Source organism: Trichosurus vulpecula, chromosome 4 (assembly GCF_011100635.1).
Source record: "Trichosurus vulpecula isolate mTriVul1 chromosome 4, mTriVul1.pri, whole genome shotgun sequence".
Classification (NCBI taxonomy): domain Eukaryota; kingdom Metazoa; phylum Chordata; class Mammalia; order Diprotodontia; family Phalangeridae; genus Trichosurus; species Trichosurus vulpecula.
In genome coordinates, this window is record NC_050576.1 from 186079124 (window position 1) to 186106002 (window position 26879).

The 26879-nt window shown below is 42.9% G+C and overlaps 1 protein-coding gene across 1 annotated transcript in view; it reads left to right on the forward strand.

Annotated features, from left to right (window-relative positions):
• PLXDC1 (plexin domain containing 1) overlaps positions 1-26879 on the forward strand; it is a 110977-nt gene that overhangs the window by 41911 nt on the left and 42187 nt on the right. Inside the window, exon 7 of the mRNA XM_036755623.1 lies at positions 5564-5663. Coding sequence (XP_036611518.1) covers positions 5564-5663 — 100 coding nt within the window. The remainder of the gene's footprint in view (positions 1-5563; positions 5664-26879) is intronic.

Sequence of the window (26879 nt, forward strand, 5' to 3'; positions counted from 1 at the left end):
CCCTGGTTTCTCTCTTCAAGGCCAGGGAGGCCTAGGCAGTCATGGAACTGTTTCCACTGGATCCAGGGGTCAGCTCTTTTATTTGTATATATATCATCATGTAAAGATGGGCTCCACTGGTTATCTTGCTCCTCTTAAAAATGATTACCTTTGTTAGGTAAGAACTCTTCTTGATGGAATCAATCAATCAGAACTTAGTATGAACAGGGCCTGTACAACCTTTTCAATCAAAGCCATTTTGTGACAGACTTGGTTATTCCCTGAGGAATTTGTATGAAAAGAAGAAGCAGTCCCTGAACCAAATAGAAACTCCCAAGGGTCTGAAAGCAGAGAGAAAGGAACGGGGTCATCACTTCCCATACGAGGTCTTTCATGATCTCCTCCAGCTGCTAGTACCTCCCCATCAAATTACCTTGCATTTATTTTATATGTCCTTGCCCATTATTGAGGAACCACATCTGAACTCACAAGGGGTGCAGTCCTACATCTATTCTATGCCCAGACATTTGGTTACTGGACTTGCTTTGATATTAAGAAAGCCTGACCTTTAATTAGAGGAATTAGGTTTTCTATTATAGAAATTTTTGTTTCTGCTAACAAACTCCAAGCCTGTCATTTGGGGACAGTGCTATGTATAGTAAAAGTTATAGCTGGATTCCCCAAAAGTGGAGAGGGATGAAGTAAAAGAGGTACTCAAATGTCAATCAATTAGAAAACAAGCAATTTATTCCTACACAGAAAGATCTGCTAATTATGGAAGAATCACAGTGCACATTAATAAAATTACCTAGATTGACAGCATTCAGTTACTTAACCTATAACCATGGTAACAACAGGCTGGGAGGATAATATTTAAACCTCTTAGGACGTAAAACCATTTGTAGGACTGCTAATTAGCCATTTTACATTTCATTTGGATTAGGCAGTCTTCAATCATATGGCCAACTCTGTCTTCTTTCCTTTTGCCAACCTCTCTGATATGGGATATTAGCAAAGGTGTTTATAACAAACTCTTGTTTACCATCAAAGACAGTGAAGCTAACATATTTGTCTTCTTGCTGCCATAGTCACTGTCACTTTGGGAACATCATAGCCACCACCTTGAAGGCCTCTTAGGACCCTTTAGAATTTACAAGGTTACTACAAGTCCTGGACACATCCATTGCATTTGCCTAAGATCAGGAACAAATAATACAAAAGCAAAGGCAGCCAGTAACCCTTGGCATAAGCCCATCTAGTTGAATCTACATTCCTCATGGGGAGTGGGAAGCAGGTCAACATGACTACCATCCTTCTCCAACCCTCCCCTCTTCCCCCACCAGAGACACAGAATGCCACTTGGAGAGCTGTGGCCAAAAGAGCATTGGCTGGAAACTGTCTCTTTGAATAGATCCAGCATAAAGCCCCCTTGTTGCTATCATGATAAAACCGAATGCTTCATGAGAATCTGGACCCCACCTTGAGGTGCTCAGGGTTAGTATGGTTGACCAGAGAGGTAGAAGTGAAACTGATAGACAAAGAGAGTAATCAGGGACAAGAAAAGTTGCCTGGTTTCTTGTGGCCCCAAATCTCTTCAGGATTGGGCCACTAAGAGTACCAGAGTGGCTAAATCAAATCTATCAGACCTCAGTGGAGACACTTGGATCAAGCCAGCTACAAGCTGGACCAGAGGGCAGAGGCAAAGAAGTTTGGGCTACATGGAATCATTAGCATGCGTGTAACATCAGAGGACCTGAAGAAAGGCCCCCAGAATGTTGGGAGAATTCCTTATGGAGGATTTATAGGAGGGTATGGTTTGGAGTCAAACAGGATGAGAGGGGCAGGTATAGGTTGTGATCCGCTTTGATGGATGGGATGTCCACATCGATGAGATCATAGATCCACTGAGGCATTCATGTGTATACCTACCTCCCAGAGCTGTTATGAGGCTCAAAGGAATTAGAGCTTGATGTAGGGTTAATACATGTAGTAAGGGGCTTCAAAGACAAAGAATTATATAAATGTCAGCCATGATAATTATTATCATTCATATCAGCAATGAAACAAATGAATTGAGGTGAGGATAGGGTGGGAGTGGGGCTGGGCAGTAGAGGAGAAGACACATGCAATTCCCAATTATCCAAACACATGGAGGAGAGCCCTGGCATGATTAATCTAAAAATGCAATCTAATTTAGCTTTGGAATGCAATCAGTGATTTTGAGAGAAGGGTGTAACTTTATCTTCCAAATTACTTTTGGCACAGGATGACATGGAAAGAGTCATGCATTCTGTAGGCACATAGCAGCTGGCCCCCAAACTGGGTTGTTTGGCAGAAAGGATGAAAGATTTGCCATAGACAGTCCGCAAAACAGATAATCAAGAACTGACATACATTTGGTGTAACTTGTCAGGGAATGAAATCCAAACAACATAATTCCAACTTATATAGTGCTTTAAGGTTTTAAAAATCTACTCCTCCTAACCCTGAAGGATAAGTAATGCAAGCCAATGATATCCCCCTCTTACAGATGCGGAGACTGAGGGACTCAATGAGCACCTTATGGTGGTTGTTATTTGTTCATTAGTGTCCCACTCTTTGTGGCTCCATTTGGGGTTTTCTTGGCAAAAGATACTGGAGTGGTTTGCTGTTTCTTACTCCAGCTCATTTTATAGATGAGGCAAACAGGGTGAAGTGACTTGCCCAGGGTCACACAGCTAGTAAGTGTCTGAGGCTGAATTTGAACTCCGGTCTTCCTGATTCCAGTCCCAGCACCCTATACACTGCGCCACCTAGTGGCCCGATGATCACACAGTGGCTAAGTGTCTGAAACAAGCTTCAAATCCAGCTCTGCTGATGTGAAGTCTAGCATGTTAACCCCTATATCAGGCCTCAAGGTCACATGTAGCCCTCTAGGTCCCCAAGTGCTGAATCCAAACTTCACAGAATAAATTCCCCTTAATAAAAGGATTTGTACAGTAAATTTGGACTCAGTCAAAAGGCCTCACCCAAGGACCTAGAAGGTCACAAGTGGCCTCCAGGCTGCAGGTTCCCCATCATATTGCTTGCCATATTGCCCTATATCATATTGCTTGCCAAAGATAAGTCATAAGAAACGCCATGGTATGATACCAATAGCACTGGTTTGAAGGTAAAGAGACCCAGATTCATAATTCTGTCACAGACTACCTTAGGCAAATCCCTATTTTATATTTTATTTTATATATAAAATATAAATAAATATATATGTATAATATATAAAATATATAAACACGTTTATATGTCTATGTCATATATATTTGTATATAAAAATATAAATAAATATATAAAATATTTTCTATTCCTTCAAATATAAAATACTAGAATTTGACTAGGTGATCTCAGGGTCTTCCCAGCTCTTATATTCTGTGTTTTCTGGCCTAAGGTTTCTTCTAGCTCTAATATTCTGTGATTCTGTGATCCTGGGAAGCCAAGGAATTAGAGTCAACCAGTAGTGTTTGAGCAGCCTTCAAAAAGTTTGTTGAACTTGCTGAAGACTGTGGGGGACACTGAAGTGTAATCTGAGACATAGTTCCTGCTTTCAAAACACACAGATGCATATGCCCTCATGTGCAAATTAGTTACAACAAATTAAATGCAAAAATAACTTGAGAAAGAGGCAGCTAAGTGATGCAGTGGATAGAACACCAACCCTGGAGTCAGGAGGACCTGAGTTCAAATGCGGCCTCATTTACCAGCTGTGTGACCCTGGGCAAGTCACTTAACCCTCATTATTTCCCCCCCAAATATATAACTTGGGAGGTTTCAGGGGATGCAGAGTAAGGAAGTGATCAATGTAATGGAGTTAATCAGGGAGGATTTCCTGGAAGAGGGAATTTTTAAACAGGACTATTTTTGGAAGTCATAAGATCAAAGGATTTAAAACTGAAAAGCCTCTTACAAATCATCTCATCTAATCTCCATTTTACAGTTGAGGTAACTGAAGTTGAAAGAGTTTAAGTGACTTCTCCCAGGCTATGCAGGGTAGTATGAGTAGTAGAACCAGGATTTTAATAATAATAATTATGATGACAGCTAGCATGTATGTAGTACTTTAAGGTTTGCAAAGTGCTTTAAATGTGCTATCTCATCTGATCCTCACAACAACCCTGTGAGGTGTAGGTGCTCTTGTAATCCCCATTTTACAGATGTGGAAACTGAGGCTGAAGAAGGTTCAGTGATTTACCCAGGGTCACACAGTTAATAAGTGTCAAAGGTGGGACTTGAACCCAGGTCTTCGTGGCTCCAAGTCCATCATTCTTTGCCCTGCATCACCTAGTGAACACAACAGATGGCAGATATTGACAGGCTAGAAAATCAGGGTGAATCAGGTGAGATGAAATTAACTAGGGGTCACTATAAAGTCTTAGACTTGGGTTCAAGAAATCAACTTTAGAAGTACAAGAGGGGAGAGGCATGGCTAGAAAGAAGTCCACTGGAAAAATATCTGGGGATTTTTGTGGAATGCAAACTCAAAATTAATTCACCATGTGATGTGGCAGTCCCCAAAGCTAATGCAATGTAGGGCTGCAATAAGGGAAGCCTAATTTCCAGAATAGACAGGTGATAGCCCCTCTGTCCCTGGCTCTAGTCAGATATTATGTGAATAAGTTCAGTTTAGGGCATCCCATTTTTAAAAAAAAGATATAAGAAGGCAAGTCTCCAGAAAGGAGTAAGCTGAATGATCAAATGGCCTTGAGTCCATGCTATTTGACCATCAGTTGAAAGGATTGGGGATGGTGAACCTGGAGAAGAGGAGGGTCATGACAATTGCCTTCTAGTATTTTCTAGACTAGTTGGAAGAAGGATTAGACTGTTCTCCTTGTCCCTGGAGGCAGAACCGGGATCAATGGGTCAAAGCATCAGAGTAAAATTTCAGCTTAATATATGGACAATCAGATTGCCTTGGGAGGCAGAGGGATCCCCCTGACTGGAGGTCTTTGAGTCAAGGTTGGTTGACCACTTGTTAGACATGTTATAGTGGGGATGCTTTTTTAGGTTTGGGTTGAGTTAGATGATTGCTCAAGTCCCTTTTAGCTTGGAAATTAGCTTATTCTGTGAGTTCTCTGCTTCCAAAGCCAGTGCTATTCCAGCATGTGCATAATGCACGTGGCCTTGGTAGAACAGAGGGAGAGGGGGTTTCAGGTAGAGGATATGGGCTGAGCAAAGGCATGTAGGGTGGTCCAATATGGAGGATGGTGAATATATTGATCGAAATAAAAGAGCCATGAATTGAGGGGTGAGAGAAGAGCCATTAGTGGAGTATAATTGAAGGTCAAGATGAGGAGTTTAGATTTGATCCATTGGGCACTTAAGGGGTCACCTTAGGAGCTCAGCCTAAAACTTCTACATGTGTTATAGAGCTAGAGGGAATTACCTAGGTGGAGCAGGGTGGGTTTGTTTGTGGGCACAGGGAAAGAATGGCTCTTCAGGGCTGGGGATTGCCTTTGGGATATAGAGGTCATGGTCGTTCTGCCTGCTCTGTCTACCCTAAGCGATGTGCCCAACCACACCAGGTTTCTTCAGGATCTTCTCCCCCTTTCAGATCCCAATGTCCGTCCTGGACATCAATTCTACCCAGCACCCTGTCAAAGCCGGCCTGTCTGATGCCTTCATGATTCTCAGTCCAGCCCCTGACATGCCAGGTGAGTCTTCAGGGCCCAAAGAAGGGTACAGCCAGTGTGTACTTGGCCTCCTCCTTACCTCCCAGGGTGGGTAGATGGTCACTGGCTCCAGTGGTGAGGCCTGGATGGGACTGGGGACCACCCTGCCATGTCCAGTTATTTCTTGGGCTCAGGGATCCCAAAGGTCACAATATCTGATGATTAGATTGTTTTCTGTTTCCCAAGGGAGGTGACTGGATAATTTATCCATTGCATTTACCCAGAGATCTATGGATAGCTCTTTCTCAGGCAACCCAGTTCTTTTCTAGCTCTCAGATGTCTGGATGTATTCACTTATTTTACTGTGTTAGAACATAGTGTGTTAAGATCATATAAAATATAGACTCCTTGTTCTGTTTTTTTTTTAACTTTCTTTCACCCTTTTTATTTTAAAATATTCCTTGATAAAATGTGTGACGTGCCTATGTAAATGAATTGACAAAATCAGTGCCCACTTTCTAATCTATGGAGGCTCTTTTTAAAAAATGTTACTGTACCATGCGATGGGATTTCTTTTTTTTTTAATTTAATATATTTAGTTTTCAGCATTGATTTTCACAAGAGTTTGAATTACAAATTTTCTCCCCATTTCTACCCTCCCCACCAAGACTCCTCATTCTATAGGCAAGGGAAGAAAATGAGATACAGTGTGTGCAATCAATCTGTCAACAAGTATTTACTAAACATTTATTATGTGCCAGGTACTATGATGGCCTCTGAGGATACAGTGAAAGATACTTTGACCTTGGCGAGTTTATATTCTAGTGGGGAGAGAGTGGGAGAGATACAATGTATTTGTGAAAAAGCAAATAGAATATCTATACAAAATAAGTATGAAGTGATGGAGAGGCAATTTGCAGAATCAGAAAGGGCCTCCTGAAGAAAGTGGCATTAGAATTGGACCTTGAGTGGACTTCAGAAAAACCTGGAAAGACTTATATGAACTGATGCTGAGTGAAGTGAGCAGAACCAGGAGAACATTGTATACAGTAACAGCCACAGTGTGCAATGACCGACTTTGATAAACTTAGCTCTTCTCAGCAATGCAAGGATCTAAGACAATTCCAAAAGACTCATGATGGAAAACACCATCCAAATCCAGAAAAAGAAATATGGAGTCAGAATGCAGATCGAATCAGGCCATTTTCTTTTTTTTTGTTTTATGTTTTTCTTTCTCATGTTTCCTCTCATTCATTCTAATTCTTTTATACAACATGACTAATGTGAAAATATGTTTAATAGGAATGTATATGTAGAGCCTTTATCAGATTGCATGCTGTCTTGGGGAGGGAGGGGGAGAAAATTTAAAACTTATGGAAGTGAATGTTGAAAACTAAAAATAAGTAAGTTAACTTATTAAGAAAAAGAATTGGACCTTGAAGGGAACATGGGGTTTCTAGAGGTAGAGGTGAAGAATGAGAGCCTCCTAAGCATGGGAAAAGTCATGGAGGTGGGTGCCACCAGCGGCTGTGGCATTGAAATGGCCAGAGATGGCCTAATGCCACGGAGAGTGAAAAGAAAAACACAAAACATGGGTCAGGAGAGAGAGTAAAGAACAGCTTCATTTATTATGCAGAGGAACAGGGTTTATATATCCTTTTGGGCAAGCAGAATCAACAAATCCATGTGTGATGCATTTGCATATGCATGACTTCCTCTTGCTTAGTTCCCCTTTTGCCATACACAATATTGTGTTAATAGCCTGCAGGTGGCATTTAGCATGTGTGTGCCCTGGGGGTTTTGGAGAGAGCACTTGCAACCCGAGGAGGCTTGAAGAGCCTTCATCCTGAGCAGCAGGTGTATGCCTGTATGCCAAGGGAGGGATGGAGAGCCGAGTTATCAGCCCAAGGGCAAGAACAGGACCCTGGCCTTTATCTTATCCCAGAATGGACTTTCTCAGAGCTGGCCCTCTACAGGTGGGAGATAGCAAGTGCGCTATTTTGGTTAAAGTGTTGAGTGTGTAAGGAGAAATAATAAGTCATCAGACAAGAAAGATGAAATAGTAGGGAAGCAAGAACACTCTACTGGAAGCTAGGGAAGTCAATCCCAGACCATAGCACACCAGGCCCTTCTGTCCTCCACTATCACTCAAAGTCCGTCCAAGTTCTTATTTGTTGTTTCCATGGCACTCTTTACCCATCTCATCCTCTGCCGATCCTTTTTCCTTTTGCCTTCAGTCTGTCCCAGCATCAAGGTCTTTTCCAATTGTCCGTGGGGTCACAAAAAGTCAGACATGACTGAACCACAACAAAATGTAGTAATTATATATGTATATAGAGTAATGGGGGGCAGTGCCAGCTGGGGGGGCATGGATCCCTGGTCATCATTGCCTTTACCTCAAAGTGAAGCCAGTGGGCCAGCTAGCATCCAGCTTTGATACTTACTAGTTGTTGGATCATGGATTGGTAAGTCACTCAACCTCTCTGAGACTCTTTTCACATATATAAAATGGGGATAATCACATCTGCTTTTCCTAACAGATGGGGTTGTTGTGAGGGAAATGCTTTGTAAATCTGAAAATGTAATAGAAATGTGAGCTATTAATAATAATTATTACTATCTTTATATTAGGAAGTGAGAGCTGGTATTATCGATTTCTAAAAAGGATCATGGGGGTCACAGCGTGCTGGTAACACTCTCCTGATAGCCTATGGAGCTGAGGGCACAGAGTGACCCTTCCTGAGTGGTAATAAGTCTATGGCACTGTATCGTTTCCTACCTCTCCTTTCTTCTTTCTTTCTCACTTCTTCCCTCATCCTATATTTCTCTTTCCCCTGCTTATTTTCCTCTCTCAGCACTCAAGTCCACATCTTGGACCTGTGCCAGCCCCGTCCATGCACAATACACAACCTCACTCCAAACTAAAGTAGTTGGTAAGCCCTAGCCTAGGACATTCCCAAGAGGTTGAGAAGATACTGACAATCACCTTTCTCTTTTAGAAATTCCCATGATCCCCCCGCACGGATAGCAACTCTTGGATCTTTTGGAGGCCACCCTTTCAGATCTCCTGCCCTCCTTTCCTCCTAACACCTGTCTCCTCTCGGTGGTTCCCTAACACCTCTAAGATTAAATATCAAATTCTTTGGCTTTTAAAGACCGTCATCACTTTGTCCCTTCCCTCCTTTGCAATCTTCTTACACTTTACTCCTCTCTGCATTCTGTGCTCCAGTGACACTGGCTTCCTTGCCATTCCATCTTGCATTTTCACTGGCTGTCCTTTATGCCTAGAATTTGCTTCCTTCTCAACTCCCCCTTCTGTCTTCTCGGCTTCTTTCAAGTTCCAGCTAAAATCCCACCTTCTACATAAAACATTTCCTGGTCCCTTGTAATGCTAGTGTAGTGCCTTTTCTCTGTTGATTACTTCTGATTTATCTTATTTGCACATAGCTGTTTGCATGTTGTCTTCTCCCAACACCCCCCCCCATCAGTCTGTGAGTTTTTTTTTAACTTACTTTATGTTCTCACCACTTAGCACAGTGCCTGGCAAACAGTAGACACTTAATAATGCTTCATAACTTGATGTGTTGCTTTGAGCAACACATGGTACAGACATTATACAAAGACATTAACTGGGAATTAAGCTTGTTCCATGGCAAATACCATTTGTTCACATTGCCTGCCGAGATATGGAAAATGTTGGGGTGGGTAGAAGTCAGGAAGAGGCAGCTGATTTGCATAGTCTTCTGTGTGCCCATGGATTTCCTTTAGGGAGAACACACGTATGGGATTAGGCCCCCAAATTATCCCTCCTGCATGGGACAGAATTTTTAAATAATAGGAGAGACATCTTTAAGAGGAACAAAGTAAATTTATTCTACAAACCTTGCAAGATTTGGGCACACCTCCATAATGGAGGAGGCGAGGTAAAAGGAAACCTGCCTTAATTTATAGTCTTAATGAAAAGATTCCCACCCACCTCTATCCCTTCTCACCATTGGCTGGGAGGTGGGCTTACAGTCTAGGCGCGAAAACTACACAGAGGACCAAGATTGATCCAGTCCATTCAGGTTTTTCCCTATCAGAACTCAACTGCCTGGGTGGCGTCTGAAAGTCTAGGAGAAGAAATGGGGTTGGGGGGGAGGAGAGACCCTTCCTGGAGCAGAGAACAAATAGCTCACAGGAAGTTCATTATCTTCTAACATCTGAGGGGTGGGGGGGAAGGGCATGCCTTCCCAAAATTACAAGGCCAAATCCCAAAACCTCTCCATTAGACATACGCTGTGAAGTTTTCACAATTATCTGTCCCATTCACTCCTAACAACTGAAAGGGCTTCATCATCATGGCCGATTCAGTCCTCAGCTGGTTGGGGAGGAGGGAAGCTGAGTGGGAGGGCAGACTGGGGGATTTGTCCAGAACTGTGGCCTTTAGAAAAACATATTAGGCCTGCATCTGAAACTGAAAAAGAACATTTTTCTTTTTAGTTTGCAAAGTCCCTGCAGCTAAAGGCCATTGGACTCTGCAGACAGGGCTGGCCCTAGAAAATACTGGGGTGAAGGTTTAATCTTAGCACCTCAAAACACATGTTTTGTGCTCTATTTTCTCTCCTCTTCGATTCTCCAACCTCTGTAGAGGCATGTTCCTCCCTCTCCCTTATTAAACCTTGCTCACAGACAAGGAATCTACCACTTACACTTTAGTATGAATAAATTCTTCCATTAAAGTCTTCCTTGCATGGAGGTAGCCCTGGGCTCTCAAAGGCTAAACCAGAGGATTATAAACCCTGTCATTTTCTCCCAAGCTGGAAAGGCTTTGTGTATGGGCTTTGCAATAGACTACAGTCAGTCCTATATTTGAAAGCTGTCTCCTCCATGAAGCCTTCCTTGATTGCCTCCTCCAAAAAGTCATTGTCGACCTTGGACCTGGCGTCATAGCACTTTGTTTTGCAACTATGCATAATTAGTCTTCTCTTATGTCTTATCCTCTTTTTTAACTCCATGTCCTCTGAGGAGAGAGATCATGTTATGTTTATGTAACAAGGTGGGACACACAATTAACCAGAACCAACTCTGAGCAACTCTGAGTATGATTCATGGGATGGATAAACCAACATAATCTCTGCTTCATCTAAGCTTTTCATCTGCCCCAGCTCCCAGGGCAGCTCTCTGCACACAGTAGATCAGGGGTTCCTACCTTTTTCAGCCTTGTTCCCCCTCCCTTTGTTTTTTCATACAACCTTCCCTTATCCTCATTCAGTATGAAAGGAAATAAATTCTAGAGTTTACCATAAGAAGAAAATCAATTAATTTCAATAGAATAGTATAATTATTTACCAAATTCCTTGGCAAGCTCCTTAGCCTCTGGGGATATACATACCCTAAAGTGGGAACCTCTTCAGTAGATGCTTTTAATGATTATTAACATATCAATTAATCAGAAAGCATTTATTAAGTACCTGCTGTATAGCTTCACTCTGTTCCACATTCTTACCTCCTCCCCACCAAAGACTTAGACTCCATCCTGGGAACCACCGTGGGCCTGATGGGTGAACTTTCACCTTCTCTTACCTGGAATCAAGGACACCTCTCTACTCTCTACCCATATAGCTCCTCTTTTCATGGTGTCATCCTCCATTACGACGGAAGCTCTTTGAGGAGGACTGTCTTGCTTGATTGTATTTGTATAGTACTTCTAACCCTTGGCATAGTGCCTGGCACATAAGCATTTATATGTCTATTTGCTTGCTTACTTTCTTTTTTCCTCCTTTTCTCCCTCCTTCCCTCTCTCCCCCATTCTCCCTTGCTTCTCTTTCTCTCCTTTCCTTATTTTCTCCCCTTCTCCCCCCTCTCCCATTCTTTTTTCTTTCCTTCTCATCTTCTTTCCCTCCCTCCCTCTCCCATTCTGTCTCTTTCTTTCTTTCCATCCACCCATCTTTTTTTCTATTTACCTCTCTACCTATCTGTATAATTATCTGTCTCTCCATATAAGGACAAAAAGAAAAAAAAATGAAGCAGTCCCTACCCTTAAAGGTTTTTTCTTCTATCAAGGGAAACAAATTATGCCTATATTAGTATAACCAAAATCAATTCAAGGTAATGGGGGGAGGCAATAAAAGAGGGGTAGAAGGTCAGGGGAGGCTTCACACAACGGATGACATTTGAGCTCAGCTCTGAAGACAACCAGGGATTTTAAGAGGCAAAGGTGAGGAGAGAATGCATTCTGGACACGGAGAATGTGTGCATGCAGATGAAAGTTGGAAGGTCTTCAATTGCCTTTCTGGACTTGGTTGGGAAAGGCACCATTACCAGGTAAGTTGTGTAGTAGATGGAGCTCTGGGCCCAGAGTCAGAAAAGACCTGAATTCAAATCCAGCCTCAGATACTTACTAGAGGGATGATCTTGGGCAAGTCAATTAACCTCTGTTTGCCTCAGTTTCCTCAGCTATAAAATGGGGATGATAATAGCCCCTACTTCTCAGGGTTGTTTTAAGGATGAAATGTGTAAAATGCATGGCACAGCGCCTCTCACATACTGGTGATGAGGTTAAAGAAAAATGAAGATGGAAGGGAGCCATAGGTTTCTAGGGGTGCTCGAGACCCCGAAATACCAACACGCCGGGTCCTGCTGAAAGGATTCGACTCAAACCTTCTCAGCCAAGAAAAAAGACAAAGTTTATTAAGGATTAGCCATAATAGGTTGTCTTAAGAAATCCCACCCTTTGTGACCCTTGTTTTCACAAGTGGGCCAGATTCAACCTGCTGAGCTAGATTGAATCTGAGCACCTTCATGGAGGCAAGATGGAGATTATACACACAAAGATTGTAGGACGGATTGAGGGGTGGTCTGGGGTGACTAGAGGAGGGGTTTAGAGTGGACTGGGGTGACTGGGGTGAGGTCAGACTCCAGGGTGGGAAATAGCTGAAGGCTACCTGGAGATGAAAGACAACAGAAGGCTAGGGTAACAGAGCTAGGGTATAGCTATTTTGATCAGGATCAAGGGTGGGAAGCATCTGGACAATAGAGGGCTAGGCTAGGTAGAGATTTGGGCCTAGATAATGAAAGGCATATGGCCTTAGGCAAAGGCCATATCTAGTGGGATGATTCAAGGAGATTTCAAGGGGGTTCCCAGAGACTGTACTCTCATCATTCCCCCCTCAAACAAATGGGCCCCAAATCTTTTGGGGTCAGGGACAAAGGTCTCAGCTTCTGTAATTGCTTCCTGCTGGCAAGGGGTATAGAGCTGTCCCTGCCTCGATGGGTCCAGTTCAAGGGGTACATAGTCTGAGCAGTCATCTGGAAGTTGATGGTTTGGAGCCTGGAGGAGACAAACCTGGCAAGGAAGTTAAGCAAACAATCAAACAGATGGTATAGGAGTATAGAGAAAGGACAATTTCCCTGTTGTAAAAGACAGTTTCCCTGGAAGGAATTAAAGATGACTGTTTCATACCTAGCTCCCCTAATCACTTGTTCTGTGTACCCCACTGCTTCATGGTTCAGGAGTGGGTGGCACACCTGAAGAATTAGGTCAGGGGTATCTAAGAGCAAGGCTTGATATTTGGTGAGCCTGTGGCTAGCCAGCCACTGGTGGCTCTCTGCTTCTAGGCTGCTCTGAACTCGATGGGGAGTCAGAACTTCTAGGGGCTGGTCTGCTAGAGGTTTAGAAGCTTCCTCAATTAGAGTGGCTGTAGCAGCCAGGGAATCTAATTGTTTTGAAAAACAGGCAACTGGCTCAGGGTCAGGTTCTAAGGACTGGACTAGGGTTCCCAAGGACTGTCTTCTCCTTTCATCAACATACCGAGTGAAAGGTTTTTCTAGATTAGGTAAAGCTAATGCTGGACTGGTGGTCAATTTAGTTTTCAAAGTCTCAAAAGCTTTAGCCTGGTCTGGGTCCCATTCTAGAGGGACTGAGTCAGGGCCTTGAGTAGCAATTAATGATTGCAGTCCCTCCCAAGCCCTCAGCTTGATTGGATATTGAAGGTTATGGGGGAACACTTTAGGATCTTGGAGGGGAACTATGGCTGGGGCGGCAGAAGTAGCTTGCCCAGGAATTCCCTGATCCCAAACAATTGGCTCAACTGTCTCCCACACCTCAGGGGAAACATGGGGAGGTCTGGTAAACACAGGGAAAAGAGAGCTGGGAGGTTTAAATATTGAAAATTGGCTTTCCAATTTCACCATCAGGTCCCTTCCCAACAAGGTGGCAGGGCCAGAGGAGAGCATAAGGAAGGAGTGCTCAAACAACAGATCTTCAAGTAGGCAGGGGAGGGGGTATATCTGGAGACATCGCTTAGTTTCCCCTTTGATGCCCATGACTTGATGGGTCAAGGAGCGGGTAGGGCCAGAGAAATTGGTTAAAACAAGAGAACATAGCCATGATAAAGTGGGTAACCTTACCTTCAGCCTCGATTTTACCCAGGGCTCTGCAAGAGAGATGGAGAAAGTGGGAGCACTGCCAAGCCCCAGGCTTTCCCCTCCTTCTGAGTCTTGAGAAGACTGGAGAATAGGGTACTGGGAGGCGGTTCTACCACTTTTCAACCCTTTGGGACAATCCTTCCTCCAGTGCCCCTCCTGGTCACATGCTGGACATGGTCCTGGAGGTATGGATCCTGGGGGTTTCCTCCAGGGGGGCGCCCTAGAGGGGCACTCCTTGGACCAATGACTCTCCTTGTGGCATCGAAAGCAGGTTTCTCCACTGCCCAAGCCGAGGGGCTTCCTCCAAGGGGGCACCCTGGGGGCTCTCCTTGGGTCTTTTCCTGGCCATGGCAGCAGCCAAGAATTGAGCATATTCTCTGTCTCTAGCCCTTTCTCTGCATTCTCTTTGCACTGCTGCAACCAGGTCTCTGTTGTTAAAGACTCCAAAGGCCATCTCCAGTAATTGGGCCTGAGGTGTTTGGGGTCCCATTGCCAATTTCTGCAGTTTCCTCCTAGTATCTGGGGCAGACTGATTAATGAAATACATGCTAAGGATTGTCATCCCTTCTGTAGAATCAGGATCTAAATTCATATATTTCTTAATAGCTTCTACTAGACAGTCTAGGAAAAGGGCAGGGTTTTCCTTCTCTCCCTAAGTAATCTCCCTAATTTTTTGAAAATTTATTTGCTTTTGAAATGCTGTTCTTAGGCCTTTTAACAGGCAAATTACTGTATGATCTCTCCTCTATCCTCACTCTTTTGATAGTCCCATCCTGGGTCACTAGTGGGAACAGCAGCTGTTCCTGGGGAATATTTTGTGGGGTCATTGCTAGCTAAACGATCCCCAAATTTTTGGACTTGTTCCCAGATTCTCCTCTTCTCTTCAGTGGTACAACAGGTAGAGAAGAGGATATTCAAATCACCCCAAGAAAGCTCAAATTATAGGGACAGATCCCTAAAACCCTCAGTAAACTTAGTGGGATCTTCCAAGTATCTCCCCAGTTTCTCTTTAACTTCAATATGATCTGAAATGGAGAATGGAATGTGCACTCTCCTTGTCCCAGTAGAGGAAGCAGGCACTTCCCTCAGGGGAAAAAGCCTTGAAGGAGCTGTGGAGACTGAGGCTTGGGGAGGGATATAGGAAGTCCCACTTCTTGTGAGGGAGGGGCTGGGCGGTGCTGGCTGAACTAGATTAGACTGCAAGGCCAGGGGATCAGGCTGACAAAGGAGAAAATCAGTTGATACCTGAGGAGGGATAGGGGTCAGAGGGGAAGCTACCCCAGAGACCCGAGTGGGTGCCACCTCAGAAGAAGGGGCCAGGGGAGGAGGTACTGCCGTGGGGGCAGGGCCTGAGGTTGGAACCTGAATAGGGGTAGGGGGGTAGAGCCCATGGAGGTAGATACTGCAGGGCCTGAAATAGGGGCAGGCCATGAGGCCAGAACATGAGTAGGGGTCCCTTCAGGGGAAGGGGCCACAGAGGGAGGCACCGCAACAAGACCCTTGGCTGGGACATGAGCAGGGGTCACCGAAGGAGGAGGAGCCATGGGAGGAGATTCAGGGTAGGAGACTTGGACCATGAAGGAGGCAGGAAAAGAGGGAGGTTGGGCTAGAGGAAAAGGGAAAGGAAACCAAGGGAAAGAAGGGGTGGCCAAGGAAGGGGGAGCACAGGAAACAAGGGTGCTCAGGGGAGGTTAGGGAGCAGGAGGAGGGCCTGGGGCTGAAGCCCTGGGGGCCATAAAGAGGGGGTTATCCAAAATGTCCTGTTGACCCCCATTGCCCCTTTGTGGGGTGGCTCTAGCTATGAGCATCTTATTATCTTTTCTGAGAACGGGGTTCCAGGTGAGCTTGACGAAGGCCATTATGTAGGAAATTTCTCTTCATTTTCCTTCTTGCCGGCAGTACAACTCTAGCTGCAAGAGAGTATTATATTGTAAAGTCCCAAAACTGGGCCACGATTCATGGCCTTCTAGGTGATACTGAGGCCAAACAGTGTTGCAAAAGAACACCAGCTTTTTCTTTTTAAGTTGTTTAGAGAAACTAAATTTTTTCCAATGTTGTAAAAGATAACCCAAAGGTGAATTTTTGGGGATTGAAGAGAGCTTGGGGGGCTGGAAGTCCCTTCCTCCACAAGGAGGATCTGGGAGTAAGCCTCAAAAAGGAACAAAATAAGACAGAGAAAAATGAACACAAAAAGGTACCTGGGGTTTTCCCATTCCCTAGCACTGAGAGAATTGAGAAAATTGGGCATGCACTTCCAGATAGAGTATCTGTCCTTGTCCTCTGTGCTTCGAAAGGTGTGCCCAGGTCCATGGCCTGGAACATAACCGCTGGACCAAGAACCTGAGAGTGTCAGGCTGAGTACCACAAGACAGCCTCCTAGCTGTCTGACCTACTGGGACCTGCTGAGGTCAGACCCAAAAAGCACCTCCAAAATGCTTGGAGAGCAAGAAGGGGATTGGGAGAGGGGGAGGTTTACATACCTTCGAGTCTTGGCTTGAGAAGAATTTGAGATTAGCAGTATTCCCAGTCTGGGAACCAAAATGATGAGGTTAAGGAAAAATGAAGATGTAAGGGAACCATAGGTTTTTAGGGGTGCTCAAGACGCCAAACACCGACACTCCTGGTCCTGCCAGAAGAATTCGACTCAAGCCTTCTCAGCCAAGGAAAAAGACAAAGTTTATTAAGGATTAGCCATAATAGGTTGTCTTAAGAAATCCCACTCTTTGTGACCCTTGTTTTCACAAGTGGGCCAGATTCAACCTGCTGAGCTAGATTGAATCTGAGTGCCTTTATGGAGGCACGATGTGACTTATATACAGAAAGATTGTGGGAGGGATTGAGGGGTGGTCTTGAGTAGTCTGGGATGACTAGAGGAGGGGTTTAGAGTGGACTGGGGTGACTGGGGTGAGGTCAGACTCCAGGGTGGGAAATAGCTGAAGGCTACCTGGAGATGAAAGACAACAGAAGGCTAGGGTAACAGAGCTAGGGTATAGCTATTTTGATCAGGATCAAGGGTGGGAAGCATCTGGACAATAGAGGGCTAGGCTAGGTAGAGATTTGGGCCTAGATAATGAAAGGCATATGGCCTTAGGCAAAGGCCATATCTAGTGGGATGATTCAAGGAGAGTTCAAGGGGGTTCCCAGAGATTGTACTCCAGATTCAAGGGGGTTCCCAGAGATTGTACTCCAGATTCAAGGGGGTTCCCAGAGATTGTACCCTTATCACTGGGTGCTTAATAAATGTTTCCTTCCTTCCAGATGAGAATTTTTTTTTAAAGATAACAAACATTTATTTATTTTCTTTTTCTTTTTATCTATCTATTTATTTTTAGTTTTCAACATTCACTGTTATAAAATTTTGAGTTCTAAACTTTCCCCCTTCCCTCACCCCTCCCCAATATAGCATGTAATCTGATATAAACTACACATGTATGATAATATTAAACATATTTCCACATTAGTCATGTTGTGAAAGAAGAATCAGAACAAAAGGGAAAAAACACGAGAAAGAAAAAATAGAAAAAAACCCCCAAATATTATACTTCAATCTACATTCAGACTCCATAGTTCTTTCTCTGGATTAGGATGGCATTTTCACTATGAATTTTTTGGAATTGTTCTAGATCATTGCATTCCTAAGAAGAGCTAAGGCTAACAAAGTCAGTCATCACACGATGTTGCTGTTACTATGTACAAGGTTCTCCTGGTTCTGCTTACTTCACTCAGCATCGGTTTATGCAAGTCTTTCTAGGTTTTTCTGAAGTCTGCCTACTCATCATTTCTTATTGTACAATAGTGTTCCATTACATTCACATACTACAACTTATTGAACAATTCCCCAACTGGACATCCCCTCAATTTCCAATTCTTTGCCACCACAAAAATAGCTGCTATAAATGTTTTTGTGCATGTGGGTCCTTTTCCCTTTTTTATTATCTCTTTAGTATATAGACCTAGTAGTAGTATTGTTAGGTCAAAGAGTATGCGCAGTTTTATAGCCCTTTGGGCATAGTTCCAAATTGCTTTCCAGAATGGTCGAATCAGTTCACACCTCCACCAACAATGCATTAGTATTCCAATTTTCCCACATCTTCTCCAACATTTATCATTAGGATTTTTTTCTTTTTTTTTTCTTTTTTTTTCTTTTTTTTAAATTATTTTTTTTTCTTTTTACCACAAAAGAGGCAGTTGTGGGTATTGGATGGAGAAGCACCTTTGGAAACAGGAAGACTTGAGTTCCAGTCATATCTTAGAGATATTCTAGCTATGTGACCATGATCAAGTCCCTTAACCTCTCAATATATCAGTTTGGATGTTGCTGAGAAGGAAAATTAGCGGCCTGGGTCTGTCTGTTGGGCCTCAACTCCAATTGTAACCAACTTCTTTAGTTAGTAAAACTACTTTCATTTGGCCTAACTTTGCAGGAAGGTCCAGAAGATGCCACCAGGGCTCTGTAGGGAAGCATGATATTTATCCTTCATTCTAGAAGAGGACCAGTGACATCAGGAAGATGATGTCTTGACTTGCAAGTGAATTGGATTTAAGTGAGGCAGGGCAGTGCAAAGTCATCAGCCTCACTGTCTCTTCCAGGGTCATCTGAGTCCAGTAGCAAGACATAGATCTGGATGACTGGAGATGGCCAGGTACAATGGGAGACTTTGGCCTTTTGAAGCTAAGGTCTTTTCCAGGTCCGTTTATCTGAGGCAACACCTATCCAGTGATTAAAGGCTATGTAAAAATTGAGGCAAAAGATGGCCCAGTTTGCCTTCTCAAAAGAATCAATCTGGGAGGGGAAGACCCTCAGGGTTTCTAGCCAGAAAAGAAACAATTGCTATTTACTGTCACTCAGAGCCATCAAAACCCAAAAAATGAGCAAATGAGGCTTGGGCTGGAACCTATTATTGGCCAATCAGTGAGAGCCAGAGTGATTTCGGTTGAAAGGCATAGTCAAATAGCTCCATTTGAATCTGATGGGCTTTATCAAAGCCTGGTTTTCCCAAACTATTTTTCAAGAAATCATAAATGAAAATTATATGAGACACAAGAGTTAATTATCCCAGTTTTTTGAGGAAAAAAATGATAGAATAAATAAGTAGGGAAGAAAAATATCTAGCCCCCAAACCCCAAGATATCTTGTTTAGTATATGCGATCAAAATTTATATTCCTTTAGACATAGGAAGGGTATGACTTCCCATGTGGACAGAGGGAGAGGGGGAAGAAGAAGAGGAGGAAAGAAAGAAGATAAAAAGGAAGGAAGGAAGGAAGGAAGGAAGGAAGGAAGGAAGGAAGGAAGGAAGGAAAGTAATCTGGGGATGCAAAGTTTATCAAGGCAGAGTGAGGGGACAAGGGGATTCCACCAGCACACACAGGTATTTAAGGTCCATAGGAGCTATCCTAGGTTCATAAGAACATACATCTGGAGCTGAAATGGACCTTGGAGGCAACCCTCTCATTTTATAGATAAAAAAAATGAGACAAGCAGAGGTAAAATGTCTTGTCCAGGATCAGTTACTAAGTGTCTCAGGCAGGATTTGAACTTGGTTCCTCCCTCTGAACCATTCTTCCTCCCTGTCCTTTTTTTTTTTTTGAGTGGGGAAGGCAGAGCAATTTGGGTTAAGTGACTTGCCCAAGGTCACACAGCTAGTAAGTGTGTCAAGTATCTGAGGCCAAATTTGAACTCAGGTCCTCCTGACTCCAGGGTCAGTGCTCTAATCACTGCGCCACCTAGCTGCTCCCCTGTCCTTTTCTAATCTGTGTATCAGAGCCCCACTGAAATGGGAAGGGTTAACAGCCAGTGATCCAAGCTACAGACATAACAGGAGTCCCTGTGAGAAGCTAGTGTTTGTGGCAGACATTGATAGAGCAATCAAAAGGAAATCACATTGAGCAAGTTAGGGTGGGGGTAGGGGCCAGGGAAGGAAGTCGAAATGTCAAATTGAATGGAACAGATGGGAGTAGAAACTCAACCGAAGCCAAGTCGACTGGAATAGAATACCAAGAGAATTAGACTAAGGCTAGAATGGAAAATCAGAAAAAAGAAAAAAAACGGAATGGAGAAGAATGAAGTCTTGCCTTCATCCCCAGTTATTGTAGGGACAGAGGAGTCTCAAAGCCACACTCTAGGATGAAATATGAGTCTGACCAATCTAGGGCTGGTTTTCTTTAGCCTTTGCCATCTGACTCATATAAAGAATTATCCAAATTATAATTAATTATCTTATCTTATACTAATTATAATATAATTATAATTAATAATCTTATCTTAATTGTAATATAATTAAAATTAATTGTTTTAATTATACTATAATTATAAATAATAGTCTTATCCAAAGAACTAGCTTTGGAGTTGGGGGTACTGGGTTCAAATGTCACTTCTAATAATTACTGGCTGTGTAACCTTGAGCAGATCAGTTAACCTAACCTGGACCTCAGTTTCTTTATCTGTAAAAGGAGGTGTTGGACTAGATGGCCTCTGAAGTCCCATTTCATTTCCAGATCTATGAGGCCTACAGAAGTTATCCTAGCTTGCATTGGTATATGGATTTATAGTTTCACTTTTTGTATATTTTCACATTTGCATCGCACAACAACCATATGGGTTGGAAAGGCAATAGGAATAAGGACTGGCCCTTTGATTTCATTGGTATGGAGAACTTACTTGCTGGTGAGGAAATTCTCTCTACCTAGGCAGGTCAGCACTTTCTCTGCAACTTAGTCTTAGAGAATTGCTTAGATCATAGAGTGGTTAAGTAACCTGTCCAGAGTCACACAGCCAGTACGTGTTAGAGGCAGGACTTGAACTCAGGTCTTCTTAGCTTTGAGGATAGTTTTTGGTTCACTATTCTTTGCTGCCTTTCAGATAAGTAGTACCCATTATACAGATGAGAAGCCTGAGGCTTGAAGTGGTTAAGTGATATAATAGGCGGTGTGTAGGTTTTGGAATCTGAGGACTTGGGTTTAAATTCTGTCTTTGCATCTTACTATCTGGGTGACCATGAGCAAGTTACTTAATTTTTCTGGGCTTCCATTTTAACTCTAAATCTATGATCCTGTGGCTTGCCCTAGACCATCCAGGCTGAGACCTATATTCTGTCATTATCCTTTCCATTTTTTGAATGTTTCAAATTCTTCTTCCCAGGGAAAACCAGAGCCACTCAGCAATTTACAGTAATAGGTACAATCACACCCACAATATGTACAATTTTTTTTCTGCAATCGGTTCTTTGCTCATTCAGACAGCACTGCACACTATGTACCAGGCCAGGTATTAGAGAATGAAACAAAGATAGAGACGAGACTTCTGGTCTCAGGGATGTTTCAGGGAAGAGTCATTTTTTTTTCACATGTACTACCAGAAAACCAACATACATATACATATATATATGTATATATATGTATATATGTGTGTGTGTGTACGTGTACGCATGTGTGTGCATGTGTGTTGTATGTATATGTACATGTATATGTGTGTAGATGTCTATATGTATGTATAGATCTGTAAGCATGTATCTGTCTATATGCATGTATATATACACATACACACATATATTTTCATTTTTAAAAATATATCTTCAAAATTGTATCAATGCTTTATTTTACACTACAATCATTTCCTGATGTACTTCATCTCACCTTGAACCCTCTCCTGTAACAAAGAAAAACAGCTGTGAAACACCATGAGACACAGCAATCTCATTTGAAAGGTAATCCTCGCATGCATATACAAGCAACATTCTACACTTCAGGTTCCTCATCTTTCTTTTTATTTCTTTTTTATTTTTTAAAATTCATTTTATTTTTAATTTATGGAATAAAACAAGCATTTCCATAGCATAGTACAATTGAAAAGATGATTGCACATGAAACTGCAATTCTATCACGTACAACTTGCTGTTCCTTCTAAATATACAATGAAGTTATCATGTAAATTTTTTTCATTTTTTTCTTCCCTCACCCCCACCCTAGAGATGGCTACCATTAGACACAAATAGAGGTATATGTATGTGTATGCATACACACGCACACACACGTACACACACACACATATATATACATATATACACACATACATATATATTTGTCTATACAAATTATTCTATACTGACTTCTGTTTATCAGTCCTTTCTTTGCTGCAGCATTGACTACCCTGGCCCTGCTGCCTGGAAGGCCAGGTTCATTCCATTTCATCCCTTCTCCCAACATTATCTGGTATCCTTAAGGGAGTTAGGGGCATCTAGGCTCTCTGCAAATGTCTCCAGCCTCCACCAGCGGGGTTCCCCCAATTGTAGTGGGGAGGCCCCCTGTATCCCAGTTCCATTTAGACATTAATAATCCAAATAACTTTTACAAGGAAATATTTAGATTCAAAGGTATAATCACAAGTACACAAACTTACTCCACAATACATGGATGACATAATCTACCCTTCCCTCTGGTATCACCTCAGTCTTTGGGGTGGGGAAGGGGATTGGGTTAGTATAGAGCACGATCCCAATTCCAAGTCCAAAACCCTCCTCAGGATTGAAGCCCAGGCACCCTGGACCCTTAGGACTTCCCTGCCAGGCTGGCTGGCTGGCTGCAACTTCCTGCCCAGCATCCTGACTCCAAGGTCACTACAGTTCAAACTGCCAAGTCTGATGGGCATCACCGTTGACACCTGAAACTGAGGACAAATGAAACAAAACAAGACAAGGACTGTTCTCGGAGTCAGGATAAAGAAGGGAGCAGGGGAAGGACTTTAAATCCACTAACGGCACTTACTATCTTTGTGATCTTAGGCAAGTCCCTGGGCCTCAGTTTCTCCATATGTAAAGTGAGAGGGATAGTTAGGTGGCACAGTAAATAGACCACTGAGCCTGGAGTCAGGGAGACCTAAATTCAAATCCAGCCTTAGACATTTACTAGTTTTGTGACATTAGGCATGTCACTTAACTTGTTTGCCTTAGTTTCCTCAACTGTAAAATGAGCTGGAGAAGGAAATAGCAAACCACTCCAGTATCTTTGCCAAGAAAACCCCAAATAGGGTCACGAAGAGTCAGATATGACTGAAAATGACTGAACAAGGACAAATATATATCAGACGCAACTGAATAGCAACATGAAGTGAGAGGTAGGTACGTGGCTTCTTCAGTCCCTTTGTAATAAATCAATCAATAAACATTTTTTAAGCACTACTTGTGCTAAATCCTGGGGATTAAAGAAAGGTTAAAAAAAACCCCGAACAGTCCCTGCCCTCAAGGTGCTTATTGGAAGGGCCTCCTGCAGAAGGTAGCCTTTGAGCTGAGTCTTGAAAGAAGTCAGCCATGTCAAGAAGGGGAAGTGAGGAAGGAGAGCATTCCACCCATGAGAAACAGCCAGTACAAAGGAATGAAGATGGGAAATAGAGTGTTGTGTATGAGGTGCAGCAAGTACTGTGGTACTGCTGGATTGTAGAGTGTATGGAGGGAAGGAAAGCGTGGAAGAAGGGGTCAGGTTGTAAAGAGCCTTAAATGCCAAATATGGTTGTTCAATTGTGTCTGACTCTTCATGATCCAATCTGGGGTTTTCTTGGCAAAGATACTGGAGAAGTTTGCCCATTTCCTTTTCTGGCTCATTTTGTAGATGAGGAAAACTGAGGCAAACAGGGTAAAGTGATTTGCCCAGGGTCACACAGCAAGGAAGTGTCTGAGGTCAGATTTGAACTCAGGAAGATGAATCTTTCTGACTCTGGACCCGGCGCTCTATCCACTGCAGCACCACCTGGCTGCCCCTAAATGCCAAATAGAGGACTTTATGTTGCTGTTTGTCCTTCGTTCTTGAAGAGGACCATGAGAGCAGGGAGAAGATGCCGTGACTTGCAAGTGAATTGGATTTGTGTGAGGGAGGGCTGTGCAAAGTTACCAGCCTCAGTGGCAAGATATATCAGGATGACTGGAGATGGCCCTGCAGAGGACTTTATATTGGATACTGTAAGCAATAGGGACCTACTAGAGTTTATTAAGTAGAGAGGTGACATAGCAAGACCTATGCCTTAAGAAAATCAGTCTGTAATAGGAAAACATGTTTTACATGATCATACATATAACCTATTTAAAATTCTTACCATTTTAGGGAGGGGGAAGGGAGAGAGGGAGGGAGAAAATTTGGAACTCAAAATTTTATTAACATGAATGTTAAAAATTGTCTTCACATGTAATTGGAAAAAATAAAGTACTATAAAAATAAAAAGAAATTAAAAAAGAAAATTGGTCTGATAGAGGCTGGATTGAAGTGATGAGAGATGGGAGTCAGAGAGACTAATTAGAAGGCTATTGCTAAGCAAATGGGGGCACACCTTGAACCTAGGGTGATTGTTTTGTGAGTGAGGAGAAGGGAACATATACTAAAGAAAGATATAGCGAAGGTAGAAATGTCATCGTATGGTAACTGCCCAGAGAGGTGGGGTAACTGAGTAACTGAGACAAGTTAAGGGGATGACAAAGTTGTGACCCTGGGTAGCTAGAATGAGGGTGGTCCCCTCTTGGGAAGTTTAGAAGGGAAGAATTCTGTTTTGGATATGTCGACTTTGACATGCCTGTGCCATGCAGCTTGAAAGGCCCAATAAGCAGCTAATGATGCAGGATTGGAGCTCAGAGGAGGGACTAGGGCTCCATGTGTAGATGTAAAATCATCTGCAATTCATAGAGATGACAGCTGACCACATGAGAGCCAATGAAGTCAGCAAGAGAGATAAAGTGGAAAGAAAAAACTAAAGGGCCTAGGACAGAGCCTTGAAGAACATTCCCAGCTAGGGAGCATGACAAAGATGAAGATATGACACAGGAGACAGACCAAGTAAGGGGGAAACTAAGAGAGGAGAGAGCATCCAGCAGGAGGTGAGGATCAATGTCGGTGGCTGTTGTGAGGTCGAGTAGGATGAGGACTGAGAAAAGGCCATTAGATTTGTTGATTAAGAAATCACTGTTACCTTTAGAGGAAATGGTATCATTTGAATGATGAAGTTGGAAGCCAGACTGTTGAAGGTTTAGAAGAAAATGAGGAGAGAAGCAGCATGGGCACCAAGTGTAGATGACATTTTAAAGGAGATTAGCAGAAAAGGAAAGGAGAAATATATGTGTGTGTATGTACGTATGTGTGTGCATGTATGTGTATATATATATATGTGTATATATCCATACAGTCATACATACATGTATATGTGTGTGTGTACAGATAGATAGATGGATGGATGGATGGATAGATAGATAGCGAGGAGGGATAGTAGGATCAGATGAGAGTTTTTTGAGGATGAGGAAGACATGGGCATGTTTATAGGCAGTAGGGAAAGAGCCAGTAGACAGGGAGAGATAATTGGTAGGGTGGGACTAACAGAGGGGGCAATCTGCTGGAGAAGAAAGGGTTGGCCTTGGCAGGGAGAAGAGCCACTTCTTCATCAGAGTCCACTGTGAAGAAATACATAGTGGGGGATGATGTCAGAAGAATTTGAAATAAGAAGAGAAGAAAGAGCTCTCATGGATGGCCTCACTGTCTCCAGTGAAATATGAAGCTAAGTGCTCAGCTAAGAGGGTAGGGGGAGAGAGTGGTGTGGGAGGCTGGAGGAAAGAAGAAAAAAGGATTGGAATAGCCACTACAGTAAGTGGGGTGGAGAATAATTAAGACAGGAGGAGGATTGCTTTGCTATAGTGAGGACCCAGTTGAGATTAGATAAAATAAATTTGTAGTGGACTCAGTCCGGCATGGTTTTATGACTTCTACCAGCTCTGTGCAATAATAGGTGAATAGGAGAGAAGGAGGTAGATGGTGGGAGCGATCTAGAGCTGAGTTTGGCAAAGCTTTATTGGCAATAGGACTAGAGGGCAGGACATTGGAGAATAGAGAATAGCATATAGTTGATTTGGTTCACTAAGGGACCAAGACTAGGAAGAGAGGTGAATGTAGCCAGTGCAGGAGGGATAACCTGGGAAAGTATTGAAGGATGGAGCAATTGAGGTCCTAGTGAGAACAAGACTAGGGGTCAAAAGACATAGGGAAAGATAGAATAATAAAAATTTATGCTCAGATGAAAGATTTCAGGGTACATGAATGTGAAAGTGGAATACGTGTGTGATGGTAAAATCAAGAGTATGAGCATCTCTGTGTATATCTGAGATGGTATATAGGAATAGATCAAGAGAACTGAGTCGATTGAAGAAATAGGAAGTTGGAATATTTGAGGGACCATCAACATGATGTTGAAGTCTCCTAGTATGAGGGCAGGAGTCTGAATTGAGAGAAAGACACTCATCAGGGAACTGAACTCATTGAGAAAGGAAGAAAAATGACCTGGAGGTCAGTAGGAAATGGCCACCAGGATCTTGATTGGATGATAAATTTGGATAGAATAAACCTCAAAGGATGAGAGGTTACAGAATGATATGGTAGAGGGAGAATATGGATGTGGTAATGAAGGAAAAAGGGATATTCCTATTCCACTCCCCCCCCCCCCGCCCCCATCATGACCAATGAGCCAGTGCTGGAAATGTCCAGGAAAGCAATGTCATCAGGATGGAGCTAGATTTCAACGACTGTCAGCTTTAACTCTTTGATCTGTGGTCCTATTTGTTGTTGTTCAGTCATTTCAGTTGTGTCCTACTCTTCATGACTCCCTTCGGGAGTTTCTTAGCAAAGAAACTGGAGTGGTTTGCCATTTCCTTCTCCAGCTCATTTTACAGATAAGGAAACCGAGACAAGTAGGGTTAAGTGACTTGCCCAGGGTCACACAGCTAGCAAGTACCTGAGGCCAGATTTGGACTCAGAAAGATGAGTCCTTCTGACTCTGGGCATCTATCCACTGTGCCACCTTGTTGTTCCTATGGTCCTATATCAGAAGA